Here is a 13711-nt window from a genome sequence, read left to right as displayed (position 1 = left end):
GTAAAAAGAAGTATTATTTGATTTAAATCACGATTCAATATAATCGAACGATTATTAAGGACCCATACATAAGACTTTTTAACCTCCCACCTCCCCTTGGTGATTGAGATTTCAGAGTAGGTACCTTCCAACGTCTAACGTGCCAGCCCAAAGAGATCCCAATTGGTCTTACACAAAATTTCTCTACCAGAGCCAGATAGGCCTTTGCGTGACATTCCCAAATCGAGACTAACATGGCAGCCTAACGAGAAAACTATACCTAGGTCGCAAATTAAAATTTCTAGCCGGGATAAACTTTTATCTGTTGGATACCGTTATCCGTCAAATAGCGTTATTCAAAACCGTTGAAACGGGTCCTTGTTATAGTTCTGTTGTACATAATGATGTTAAAGTAGTGTGCAGCGTGTACTTGATAATGTCTTAACGGATTATAAAAACTACTGGCGTTTCCGTTTACTAAACACTATCGCGAAAGTGAGGGAAACTACGTTTCTTTATGTTTGTAGCTATTGTTTATTTTAGTAATTCTATATTTTCTTGTAAAGCAATACTTTGGTATAAGACTAAAGCATTTTTATATTTTTTTAACATAAGTTTTTCAATAATAATTTAAGTTTTTAAACGTCATAATTGTGTCTATTTTAAAACGTTATAATTGTTGTTCCGTTGTGTTTTTCAGGTTTAAAACGTCATAATTGCGTCAACGACTCAATGTTTTACTTATATATTTGCAAAGAAAATATTTATAAGTAGGTAGGTACCTAAGTGTGTGCAAAACAAAATTTCTGATTTTTCTTATATTTTTAAATCTATGTACAAACTTGATGTTGTAAAATAACATAAAATATTTGTGTTCAACAATGCTCTATTCAAAATATTTTGAGATACCACTAACACAATTAAAAAAAAATCTTCTTAACTATTTAAAAAAAAAAAAAACTTTTTGAATAATAATTGATTAAAGAATCTATGTTTAATGCTTTGTTTAGCTAGGTACCTACCCACGTAACAGCAAAATACTATATACATTACATCACAAAGTTTTATAGGTACATACAGAAAAGTAAATTAATTCTATGTATATATGAAGGCGCTGTGCGTATTTCGGCGCTCCGACTGAAGTTTATTTTAAGTTAAATTAATCTCACAGAAGCTCTTAAGTAGATTTGCAAATTGTTAGCGCGGAGGAATCAGTCTGATTGGACCGAATAGATTTGAATTTAACACAATAACACCTACAGACAGATTTAGTAACTATCTTTATATGTAGGTATATATTTAAATTACATAAATAATGATTTATTTAGCTTATTTTTTTAAATGTATTAATATCGGTAATACGATTTTTATTGAAATGAAGTATTAATCTTAATATACATATATCTACCTATAATTTACGCGTCACGCTGTTTGTCCGTGATGGACTCCTAAACTACTTAGCCGATTTTAATCAAAATTGCACACTGTGCGCAATCTGATCCGACTTGAAAGATAGGCTTTATTTTATTTCGATATAAATAATTATTTTATTTAATAAAATAAAAATGAATACAAACTAACTAACTTAACTTAACTTTAACTGAGGTAGGGCACAGCAGGAATTTCCTGCTCAAAATATGGAGCAGCCCGACTGGGGTAGTACCTCGACCTTACAGAAGATCACAGCAAAATAATACTGTTTTCAAGCAATATTGTGTTCCTGTTGGTGAGTAAGGTGACCAGAGCTCCTGGGGGGATTGGGGATTGGGTCGGCAGCGCGCTTGCGATGCTTCTGGTGTTGCAGGCGTCTATAAGCTACGGTAATCGCTTACCATCAGGTGAGCCGTACGCTTGTTTGCCGACCTAGTGACATAAAAAAATATATATATATATATAAAATTTTGTTAATAATCTGCATAAATAAATTCGGTATAATATTTATGTCAGTTATTCAAAAATTTAATTATTAAAATTTCAATATACCTACCTACCTTCATGCTATCATATATATAGGCATATATCATACTATCATAGAAGATCCCAGGACAGACCATACCTAAGCATTAATTACCTAGATTAAAAAAATGCCCTGGAGACTTGGGTAGGTGCGTCATAAGCGGGGATCGAACCAGTGACCGTCGCAGACTATTTCAATAATGCAGTTGTTTTCTTGTAATGGATTCAAACTTGCGACCACAGTAGGTAGGTACAGATATTATTAAGGGGTAAGAATTATAAGAATTAACAAGAACAAATGCCTAGACCACGACAAACATCTATATGGTCGATACAAATGTCGTCGTGAGCGGGAATCGAACCCGCGACCGCCAGCGCAACAGCCAGTGCTAGTACCACTGCGCTAACGCGTCGTTATTATTCTTATTATTAATAAGGGGTGACTGAGGAGTTTTATTATGTGTGGATTTGAATGGTATAAATAGTCAAGTATCGTCCTAGGTACCTTCCAAGTTCTAATACTAGCTAGCTACCTACTTATATACAATATTTGTAAAGATATATTTAGAAGAAAAAAAAAAAAACAATTATTTATCGGTAATGTTTGTAGAGTTGAAAATATTTTACTTTGATAGGTTACCTATCATAGGCAGCCATCAATAATCAATCATTTAAAAATATCTTTGTTGTGTTTAACATTTAGTGAAGTTATTTTTATTGAGAATTATCGATCTTTGCTCACAGGTTCCAATGAATACCTAACCTAATTTAATTTAAATTCCTTTTTTTGTTTTTTTTTTTATACTTTATAAAAAAGCTTATTGCCTTCCTCGGGAAATGGCTATCCAACATAAAAATAATTTTTCGTAGTCCCTGAAATGAGCGCGTTTGGTAAACAATCACACACAATCAAACATTGAGATTGATAAATTATTAATATTTATTAGGTACTTATCAGATCAAAAGAACTTTTCTTTTAATTAACATCCACGGGCTCAAAATGCCCATGCCTTTTGTTAAGCATGTATGCATTATTATATAGCACAGTCGATTTTTATTACAACTACAAATCGACAGTTCCTGTGACTGCCTAGTAGCACGTGGTCCGACGCTGACGGTTTTTTTTCTTTACAATTACTGTTTGATGGAAAAGTATACACATCATATATCATATCATAATGTATCAAAGAACCGTTTTTTACCTATATACTTATATTTTTATATACATATAGAGAAAAATTTTAAGTTAGCTAATAATAAAATGTTGATTTCACTTTCTATGTTAATAATTTTAAGTATAAAATAAAGTTGATTAAATAAGGAATAATTAGGTACAACATAGGCACCTATCTGTTAAATTGAAATTAGATTTGTTTTCTATATCTAGTTCGGATTTCAGATGTAAATATCTCATTTATCTAACTATATAACAGGTGAGCTGTTTTCACTTGAATTAATTTGATACATACCTTATTTCTAAATAAGTACCTTATGTATTTTGGTAGGTTGGTATACAAATAAGAATAATAAATTATTAGAGCTAAAATAAAGCTAGATATTGTTTGGACAGATGCGAATATAATTGACAATGTTCACCGTACGATTATTTGCGTATGGGAGTACGCTACGCTTTTAAATAATAATACGTGTGTAGTATTTTACCATACATAATTATTACGAAGGAAATTTAAAACGGTTGGTAGGTAGGTTGGTAGGTAGGTTGGCAGGTAGGTAGGTTGGTAGGTAGGTAGGTTGGTAGGTAGGTAGGTAGTCGTATGTGTTCTTATGTGATTTTCTATAAAAAATCTTTTCTGTGTAGTAATATAAATGTAAATAACAAAAATATATATAAATATAAAAAAACATTAACGCAAACATTTCACGGAACTAGATCACGTCGACAATTATATGAACATCAATAGAGACCTAATCCATTCGACGGTAAAAAATTCTATATTTGCAGCGAAAATCTATATCGTTCCCGTAATCTGTACTCCCCCCTTGGGGTGGGGGTGAGTTACAGCGGGGTGTGGTTTGCCGTTCAATAACTTAATACTGTGGAAAGGCTTTCACGGTGAAATCTCGCGCTGTAGCGTGCCTGCGACGTCTTGACGCTTGCCCGAATTTATTTTGAGATAATGATGTGATTCTACATTTACGATATGGGCATAAAGAAAGAAATATAAAAACGGTACAATAAGTCAGAGCGCGTGAGTCAGAATACAAAAAATATTTTTGTTTACGTTGACAACACAACGTAGGACAATAATGAATTACCACGTTACTACACGTTAGCCTTGTAAAAGTGCGATCGTTAAATAACTTATCATCATAATATACCTATCTATACATTTGGGTAGGTACCTACTTGAATTATTCGAATATTTGAAATAATCCGCAGGCCTTTCGGTGACCGTGAAGTTATGTAGCGTCCGCCGCGGTGACGCGTTTTACATCAGTTGAATCGGTAATTACGACGGCAAATTATATCGTCATTGAAAAATAATTTGAAATGTTTTAACGATCACCTGGACGTTAATTAAGTGGGCGGGAATGCGAAGCGGATTAACCGATAATTTATCGATCGGTAGCGGCACATCGGGCAAATAAAAGCTCGTAATCCACCCGGATGAATATATGGAGGCTATTAATTGCAGGCTCGCAGGTAATCTATCGAAGCGGCGGCGGTGGCGCGGCTCAGGGCGCGCCGGGCGGCGTGCGGCGGGCCGGCGGGCCGGGGCGCGGGGGGCCGGGGGCGGTGTGTGTGACGGATCATGGCGGCGCGGGGGGGCCGCGCCCCGCCGCCCTCGTTAAACGCACCCGCCGGATGCGCGCCGCGGCGCGGTTGAAAGCTATCCGGCCCCCGGGCGGGAGGCGCGCGCGATTGGCCGGCGCGCCGGGCGCCTCGTAACCGATAGCCAATCGCGTACAACGCGAGTCCGCCCCGGCCCCGGGCGCGCGCCGGCCGCCGGCTCACTCGGCGCGCGACTCCGCCGCGCACACTCGCACCGATGCGCGGCTCCTGGGACGAGTCCACGACGGCGGCGCTGCACGCGCGCATCCTGGAGGCGCACCGCGGGCCCGCCGCGCCCGAGCGCGCCGCCGAGCCTGCCTGCAGCGACCCTCCTACGCCTTTGACGCTGGGCGCCCTCGAGCTGGCCGCTCCGACGCCTCTGCTGCCGCTACCGACGCTCTCCTTCAGCGCCGACCAGGTCGCCACCGTCTGCGAAACGCTCGAGGAGAGCGGCGACGTGGAGCGTCTCGCGAGATTCCTCTGGTCCCTGCCGGTGGCGCACCCCAACGTGGCCGAGCTGGAGCGTTGCGAGGCCGTGCTGCGCGCGCGGGCCGTGGTGGCTTTCCACGCGGGGCGACACCGGGAGCTATACTCGATCCTCGAGCGGCACCGGTTTCAGCGCTCGAGCCATGCGAAACTACAGGCGCTCTGGTTGGAGGCGCACTACCAGGAGGCCGAGAGGCTGCGCGGCCGCCCGCTCGGCCCCGTCGACAAGTACCGCGTGCGAAAGAAGTTTCCCCTGCCGAGGACGATCTGGGATGGGGAGCAAAAAACACACTGTTTTAAGGAGCGAACAAGATCGCTCCTACGGGAATGGTATCTTCAAGACCCTTATCCGAACCCCACTAAGAAGCGAGAGTTGGCTGCCGCGACAGGGCTGACGCCTACACAGGTGGGCAACTGGTTCAAGAACCGGCGACAGCGGGACCGCGCAGCGGCCGCCAAGAACCGCTCGGCGGTGCTCGGCAGAGGCTTCGCGTCCTCCTCCACCTACGACGAGGACTCGGCTGACTCCGAGATCAACGTCGACGAGGAGTAGCGGCCTCCACAGACTGATAGTGTAAATATTGCGGTGTCACAACGCCGACGGACGTCAGTGAGGCTCCGACGCGAGCCGGCTCTCGAGTAGAGTATGTGGTGTTGAGGCGTTGTAAAGTTCACTAGGTATCGTTGTCGTTGAGTGTTGAGCGAGTGCTTGAAATTAAAGCGACACTTCTGCGCACCAGGTATGTACAAGCTTAGTGAATTCGAGAGGTGTCTCCTCCGCCACCTCGAGGACATGACAGGGTTGATTTCTAGAATTTATTTTCGGTGGCACATTCTTACCTGCCCACAGGGGGCAGTAAGTAATTTATTTATGAAATAATCCACCATTTATTTATCTTAGATTATTATCGTCCGAAGACTTCACCTAAATTTTATTTCATACCATATTGTCTTAACGGAAGAATTTATTTATATTATTGATTTTTACATGTAATATATTTAGATTTGTAGATATTATGTTGAGCATAGAGTTATATTATTGAAATATAGAGGGTTAAAATAGGTTGTACCTGATGTATTCGATTACTATAGAAATTTTAGGTTCTGACGGCGACGCCGTGCACTGTCATTTATTAATATCACATAACAATAACAAAAAGAAATGCTGTAATAGAGTTCTTAGGTTGGCAATAGTGAAAAGATTATTAGGCCTAATGATCTTAAAATGTTTTTTAAACAGTAAACAATTATACTTGTTTTCTGATGTAGATTTTTGACAAACGCACAAAATATCGGCACTTTCATAATACAGTAAATCGTTTTTATATTTTATTTTATATACTAATATATATTTTATTATAAAATTCTTTTGTAATAAAAAATGTAGATATGTTGTGATTTTTATAATAAAAATATAAAAATACTATGATTACATAAATTAGATTACTATCTAAATATGGAACGGCGATAAAAATTTATAAGGTAACGAACCATCGTACGGCATTCAGAGTTATTAAATAATATTAAAGTACACAACTAAAAAGGGTTCAACTGCTACAATTCATAATAACAAAATCGTTAAACTTTTACGGAATTTGTAATAAACGATGACTCTTAATGTCACGGTTGAGTGGTTGTTTTGTTTAATTGCATTATAATAACCCATATAAATTGTAACTTATTATTTATGCAAATATTTGCCACTTATGGACGAATTCACATTAATTTTTCACCCTCTAAACGCTCTGATAGGTTTTATATATCAACAAGTCGCTCTTGATGCATTTTATTGCGTCAAGTTAAAAAAAGAATTCAAATAGTTTCTTATAAATAATATTTTATTGCATTGTCGTTGCATATGTAACGTGCAATTGTCGTGGATAAACCTATCATACTCCGAGCACTAAATTCAAAACTGCATGCAGATGAGACAAATTGTTCCTTTAAATTTTGATTTGATTTCCTTCTTCACAACATTTTTTGTTTCCCGAAGTATATAGTGGTTACATTATATATTTTTTTTACATAGACATTGTGTCTAAAAAGTTAGTGCGGTCTAAATGATAAACTGTCAAATTTCTTTAATCTCGTAGGGTCTAATCTAAATTTATGTACGTAACTATGAACTACGGTCCAACAACGTTAACTGAACTTAGATGAAAATAGTTGCAGCACAAGACTAATCTCTCCAGTCGCCTGTCACTGTGAACGCAAAGATTTTTGGTTTAAAAATAATTGTGTTTGCTCGCAAACGAAAAAAAACCGACTTCAATTACATCGACGAGTAATACAACGTAGATCGACGAAAAAATACTCAAGTAACTGCGCGTTATCAAAGATTACTCAAAAAGTAGTTATCAGATCTCAATGAAATTTATATGTGACCACATGACAAACATCAGCTTTCGATTAAATTAAAAATTATTAAAATCGGTACACCCAGTAAAAAGTTATTGCGGATTTTCAAGAAGTTCCCTCGATTTCTCTGGGATCCCATTATCAGATCCTGGTTTCCTTATCATGGTACTAAACTAAGGATATCCTCTTTCCAACAAAAAAAAATAATTATCAAAATCGGTACACCCAGTAAAAAGTTATTGCGGATTTTCAAGAATTTCCATCAATTTCTCTGGGATCCCATCATCAGATCCTGGTTTCCTTATCATAATACCAAACTAGGGATATCTCCTTTCCAACAAAAAAAGAATTATCAAAATCGGTACATCCAGTAGAAAGTTATGCGGTATAATACAACGTAGGTCGACGAAAAAAGCGTCAAGTAAAAACGCATTATTAGATATAGCTCGAAAAGTAGTTGTTAGATCTCAAACAAATTTAAATGGGACCAATTGGCACACACCACCTTTCGATTAAAAGAAAATTTGTCGAAATCGCTCCACCCAGTCAAAAGTTCTGATGTAACATACATAAAAAAATAGAAAAAGAAAAAAAAAATACGGTCGAATTGAGAACCTCCTCCTTTTCAAGTTTACATTGGTAAAATTAAAGATGTGTCACGAGGTTGTCAATATTTTGATAGAAATTAAAAATTGTTGGATTTCTTTAATTTTAAAGTACGTTTACATCTTGTGTCATAATTTTAGGTCACTAGGCCGTCGTTTCATGATTTTGGAAAATTTATTGAGTCGCAAAATCTAAATGTTTTTGTTTTTAAATTCGTTTTTTGGCCCTTACGAGGTTAAGTTTTTTCATAGCTCTTTTTCTAAAACTGCACTGAATTCTAAAGTGGGTAAATCTACCAAATTATTTTTCAAACTGTCCGGTGTTCTCACAAAATAACATCAGATGTACCGAATTTTGTAGTTGTTGCTATAACAGATTTATTATCATGTCTTACTTTGAGTTTTTTTGGAAAGATTTTTATACTTAAACTTCATATTATGAATAGACTGAAAACGCGTCACTTAAATATTAAGGATAAAGCAGATTAATTATTCTAGGTCGGTAGGCTTAGGTCGGCAAACAAGCGTACGGCTCACCTGATGGTAAGCGATTACCGCAGCTTATAGACGCCTGCAACACCAGCAGCATCGCAAGCGCGTTACCGACCCAATCCCCAATTCCCAAGAGCTCTGGTCACCTTACTCACCAACAGGAACACAATACTGCTTGAAAACAGTATTATTTTGCTGTGATCTTCTGTAAGGTCGAGGTACTACCCCAGTCGGGTTGCTCCATATTTTGAGCAGATGAGCATTCATGATGATGATGACATCTTTAGACTCTATACTAAGTAATTCCTCGGTTATCTTTCTGTAAATATATATATATATATATATATATATATATATATATATATATATATATAAATATATATATATATATATATAATATATATAAATAAATATATATATATATATAATATATATATATATATATATATATAATGTATGTATGTATCGTCAGGGACAGACGACGTACGAATTATTGAAGTTATAGTCCTTTTGGCGCGTTAGGGAAAAATGATGAGTGTAAATTTTTACGATGCGCGCGCACACCGTCGCAAAATACCGACACCCCGAACTTAGAGTCAAGGAAGAAGACGTTAGCAACGTGCAGTTAGCTAGCTGATGAAGTATAACTTCTTACGTGCGAACATAAGTACACACACACACACACACACACACTTTTATAAAATTTATTTTTAAGGTCATCGAACGTAATAAGTAAGTTTATATCGGAAAGTTCACGTAAACAAACATCAAAATCGGTTCAATGGTTTTACCATTTTTATGCAGTTTAAAATTAACAATTTCAATATGAATGCAAAATGAATATTGAGTGGGACAATCAAGTTAATTATAGGAAGGTATCAACATAGCGTAACGTATTAAACCGACTTGAAAGAGGAGGAGTTCTGATATGATCTTTTTTATGTTGCCATGTACGAAGCATTAGACTAGACTGATTTCCTTTGCTTACCTTGAGGTATAGATATACTTTTTAATCCTGGTATGTTTAAGGTCTATCTCTGTCGTAGTTAATAAATTAATCTGACGTATAACGTTACCTAAACGATAAAAAATTATGATATGTTATATTTATCGCGATCGAATTCCATTTTATCTGTTAGATGTTTTCCCAGTCTCTGAATTAAAGAGTTATAGTTTAAATCTTGAGATGAAATAGATCCCATAGGTATGTTTGAACCCCCGTTGATAAAACGTACAAGTACTTACGAGTGACCTAAGCTATATCAGCAATAGCCCTTAAGACTTAAGATATTGTGTGTAGTTATAGAATAATTGTCTTGGCTCGAAAACGAAAAAAAAAAACGACTTCAATTTCATCGACAAGTACACTGAAGTAGACGAAATAATCGTCAAGTAAATACGCGTAATCAAAGATTACTCAAAAAGTGTTTATAAGATCTCGATCAAATTAAAATAAAACAATAAAAAAAGCATCAGCTTTGGATTAAAAAAAGAATCATCAAAATCGGTACTTTCAGTGAAAAGTTATGAGGTATAAATACAACGTAGATCGACGAGTTAGTCAAATAAATACGAATTATTAGATATAACTCGAAAAATACTTATCAGATATCAATTAAATTTGATCACATGACACACACCACCTTTCGATTTTAAAAAATATCAACAATCAATACAATCGAAATGAGAGCTTCCTCCTTTTATGGAAGTTGGTTTAAAAATACATTTCTGGTTTCATATCTATTAGGTAAGTGTTTTCTGTACAGTCAGTAAATTAAGGCTCATGTTGTGAATATGGTAGGTTAAGATATTCTAAGTGTTAACAACGTCTGAAATTAAGTAAAGATATTCTAAGTGTTAACAACGTCTGAATGGTCGACTTAATTAATCATTCATTATTGTAACAAGATCTTACAGTCTCTTATGTTTTCGTTACTAGATATTCTTGATATTTAGGTATATAGCAGCATCTTCAAAAGAAAAAGTATAATTTTACTAAATCTCAAATATAAATTTGAAATAGAATCCAATCGAACTCCTCTCTTTGAAGTTGGTCAAGACATATTAAAACGTCGAGTTCGTTTCTCACTGAAATACGATAGTCTTGATCGAAACAACGATATTTATTGCTTCTAATCACGCTAACCGTAATTACCGCTAATGTAGGCTGTATTCGGTTCGTAGCTAACTTAAATAGGCCAGAAAAATACGGGTTTACGACGCAATTAGGAATTAGGTAATACTGATGCGCAGTAGATTGGATGTGCTGGTTTTAATTTTGGGTCTTAAATAGCTTTTATAATTTGTCATATATTAAATATATATTTTATTATTGGTTTTGCAGCTAATGTGGTGTTTTTTTTTTTTTAATTTAATTGTAAATAAATACAAGTTTAGAGATTGGATGCCGCGCGCCAAAGAAAATATTCCGAAGCGATTGCAAGTAAATTGAAAAAAAAAGATGTCGATATATTTATTTAATATGTAGGCACAAAATGTTTGATTTCAGTCTAAGTAAGGATAATTACGAAAAATTATTTATAAGCGTTTGGTACTATGTTCTTAATTGTCGTCTTTTGTCATATCCTCTGCACGTCAAATATCATCATCATATATATTAATACGCTAAGCTTAAGATGTTTGCCTCCCTTTTTAACCGACTTCCAAAAAAGGAGAAGGTTCTCAATTCGACTGTATTTTTTTTTTTATGTATGTTACATCAGAACTTTTGACCGGGTAGACCGATTTCAACAAATTTTGTTTTAATCGAAAGGTGGTGTGTGCCAATTGGTCCCATTTAAATTTATTTGAGATCTAACAACTACTTTTCGAGTTATATCTAATAATGCGTTTTTACTTGACGCTTTTTTCGTCGACCTACGTTGAATTATACCGCGTAACTTTCTACTGGATGTACCGATTTTGATAATTCTTTTTTTGTTGGAAAGGGGATATCCCTAGTTTGGTACCGTAATAAGGAAACCAGGATCTGATGATGGGATCCTAGAGAAATCGAGGGAAACTCTCGATAATCCGTAATAACTTTTTACTGGGTGTACCGATTTTGATAATTTTTAATTTAATCGAAAGCTGATGTTTATCATGTGGTCATATATAAATTTTATCAAAATCTGATAACTACTTTTTGAGTTATCTTTGATAACGCGTAGTTACTTGACTATTTTTTCGTCGATCTACGTTGTATTACTCGTCGAAAAATTGAAGTCGGTTTTTTTTCGTTTGTGAGCAAACACAATTATTAGAACAATTTTCACAATTATTGCACATAAATTAGATATCGTTTTATAGATAATTGCTTGCTTCTACCGGCGACAATAACTAAAAAATTTACTATTGCTTTTGTGTTTGTAAATTAATCAATTTTTAAAATTATATATATGACTGCTTTAATTTTGAAACAACGTCAACGTGATTGACGGTAGGTAAATTTTTTACTTATTTAGTGCGATATATTCGCACGGGGTTGGTCACCTTTTAAAATAATAAGCAGATATTTGTGATTGTGCAATTTATTTCTGTTTTGAGCGTTTGTTGCTTATTAGTCAATATATTTCGTAGAACGCGTAAACCCGTCGCTTCACATCCTAACGATTCACTTTTATTAGTTATTATCTTTGAATTTGACTTACCAATTAGTATATCTCTCTCTCTTGTCGGTTCCTCGTGTCTGAGTATCGTGGTCAGCATCAGGGTTGCATCTGGAGCGGATGATCTGCCTCCACCGGTCTCTGTCCATGGCGTCTCTTACGACCGTGTAAAACTTAGTGGCAGATGAGTTTTTGACCTGGTCTGCCCATCTCGTTGGTGAACGACCGCGCGATCTTTTGCCGTCCGTGCTCCCAACCACAATCGACAATTAGTATATACATACAGCTTATTTGAACAAAACTTCAATTCGAACGTTCGAAGAACGTGTGTTTACTACGCAACGGTCACAACACTGGTTTGTGGAGGTTGCGCTGGCGGTTGCGGGTTCGATCCCCGCATATGACAAATATTTTTATTGGCTATACAGATGTTTGTGCAGCCCTGTGGGTCTCCCAACCATGCCTCGGAGAGCACGTTAAGTCGCCGGTTCCAGTAGTTATCATGTACACCTAATAGCGATCGTTACTCATAGTAGGGAATATATGCGCCAACTCGCATTAAAGCAGCGTGATGGATTAAGCTCTGATTCTTCTCCTACACGGGTAAAGAGGCATGAGGGAAGAAGGTTAGAATTATAACTATGGCGCAGACGAACACAACTAGATGTACTTTTTTATTACTCTATTTCGAGTTTGTTGAAGTAAACATGACATGAATATATGAAATGACCTGATAGACACTCAAAGTGTAAACGTACAAAGATAGCCCTCCCTTTTTTTTCTCTTAATGTGAATTTTACTAATACTTAATTTTCACACCTACAAACGTCCGCTCTTGTACGTCCTAAGGTTGGCTGGTAGAGAATGCCTTTAGCAATAAGCCCGCCTTTTGTACAGTTCTTTAATGTATTGTGCAATAAAGTATTCATAAATAAATAAATAAATAAATAAATAAATAAATAAATAGTCGCCCCTTCCTGAGGTAGATTTCTTAATGTATTTATTTAATTGGTAATAGTTTATACTTGTATTTTACATTAGTGATTGTAATATCCTGTTCATATTATAAATGCAAAAGTTTGTGAGGATGATTGTATGTTTGTTACTCTTTCACGCGAAGACTACTGAACCGATTTTAACAAAACTTGATATGTGATAGCTAGAAATCTACAATAACATATAGGCTACTTTTTGTTCCGACATTTCCATGGAATCCGAAATTACGCGGCTGAAGTCACGTGGCACAGCTTCAACCCAGACGTCAAAAATATTTTACAGTTCAGAAAAAAGTAGAATACTATTAATTATTAAATTGCTACATTACAACATTAGGTACATTACAAAGTTAGGTAATGTATCCAGTGTAAGCCTACACAGTCACATCGCGACACACGTTAAAAAAAAAAAAATTGTACCATTCTTAAAACTTATTA

At 36.4% G+C, this 13711-nt stretch overlaps 1 protein-coding gene across 1 annotated transcript; it reads left to right on the top strand.

Annotated features, from left to right (window-relative positions):
* The first annotated feature begins 4922 nt into the window (after window positions 1-4922).
* LOC123658640 (homeobox protein SIX6-like) lies at window positions 4923-5768 on the top strand. Its single transcript, XM_045594004.1, has one exon. It carries the CDS (start codon window positions 4947-4949, stop codon window positions 5766-5768), a length of 822 nt encoding a protein of 273 aa, XP_045449960.1. The 5' UTR covers window positions 4923-4946.
* Window positions 5769-13711: the final 7943 nt, after the last annotated feature.

This window comes from Melitaea cinxia, chromosome 12 (assembly GCF_905220565.1).
Source record: "Melitaea cinxia chromosome 12, ilMelCinx1.1, whole genome shotgun sequence".
Lineage (NCBI taxonomy): Eukaryota > Metazoa > Arthropoda > Insecta > Lepidoptera > Nymphalidae > Melitaea > Melitaea cinxia.
Note: the sequence above shows the minus strand (reverse complement) of the source record. Positions and strands in the feature narration are given on the sequence as shown.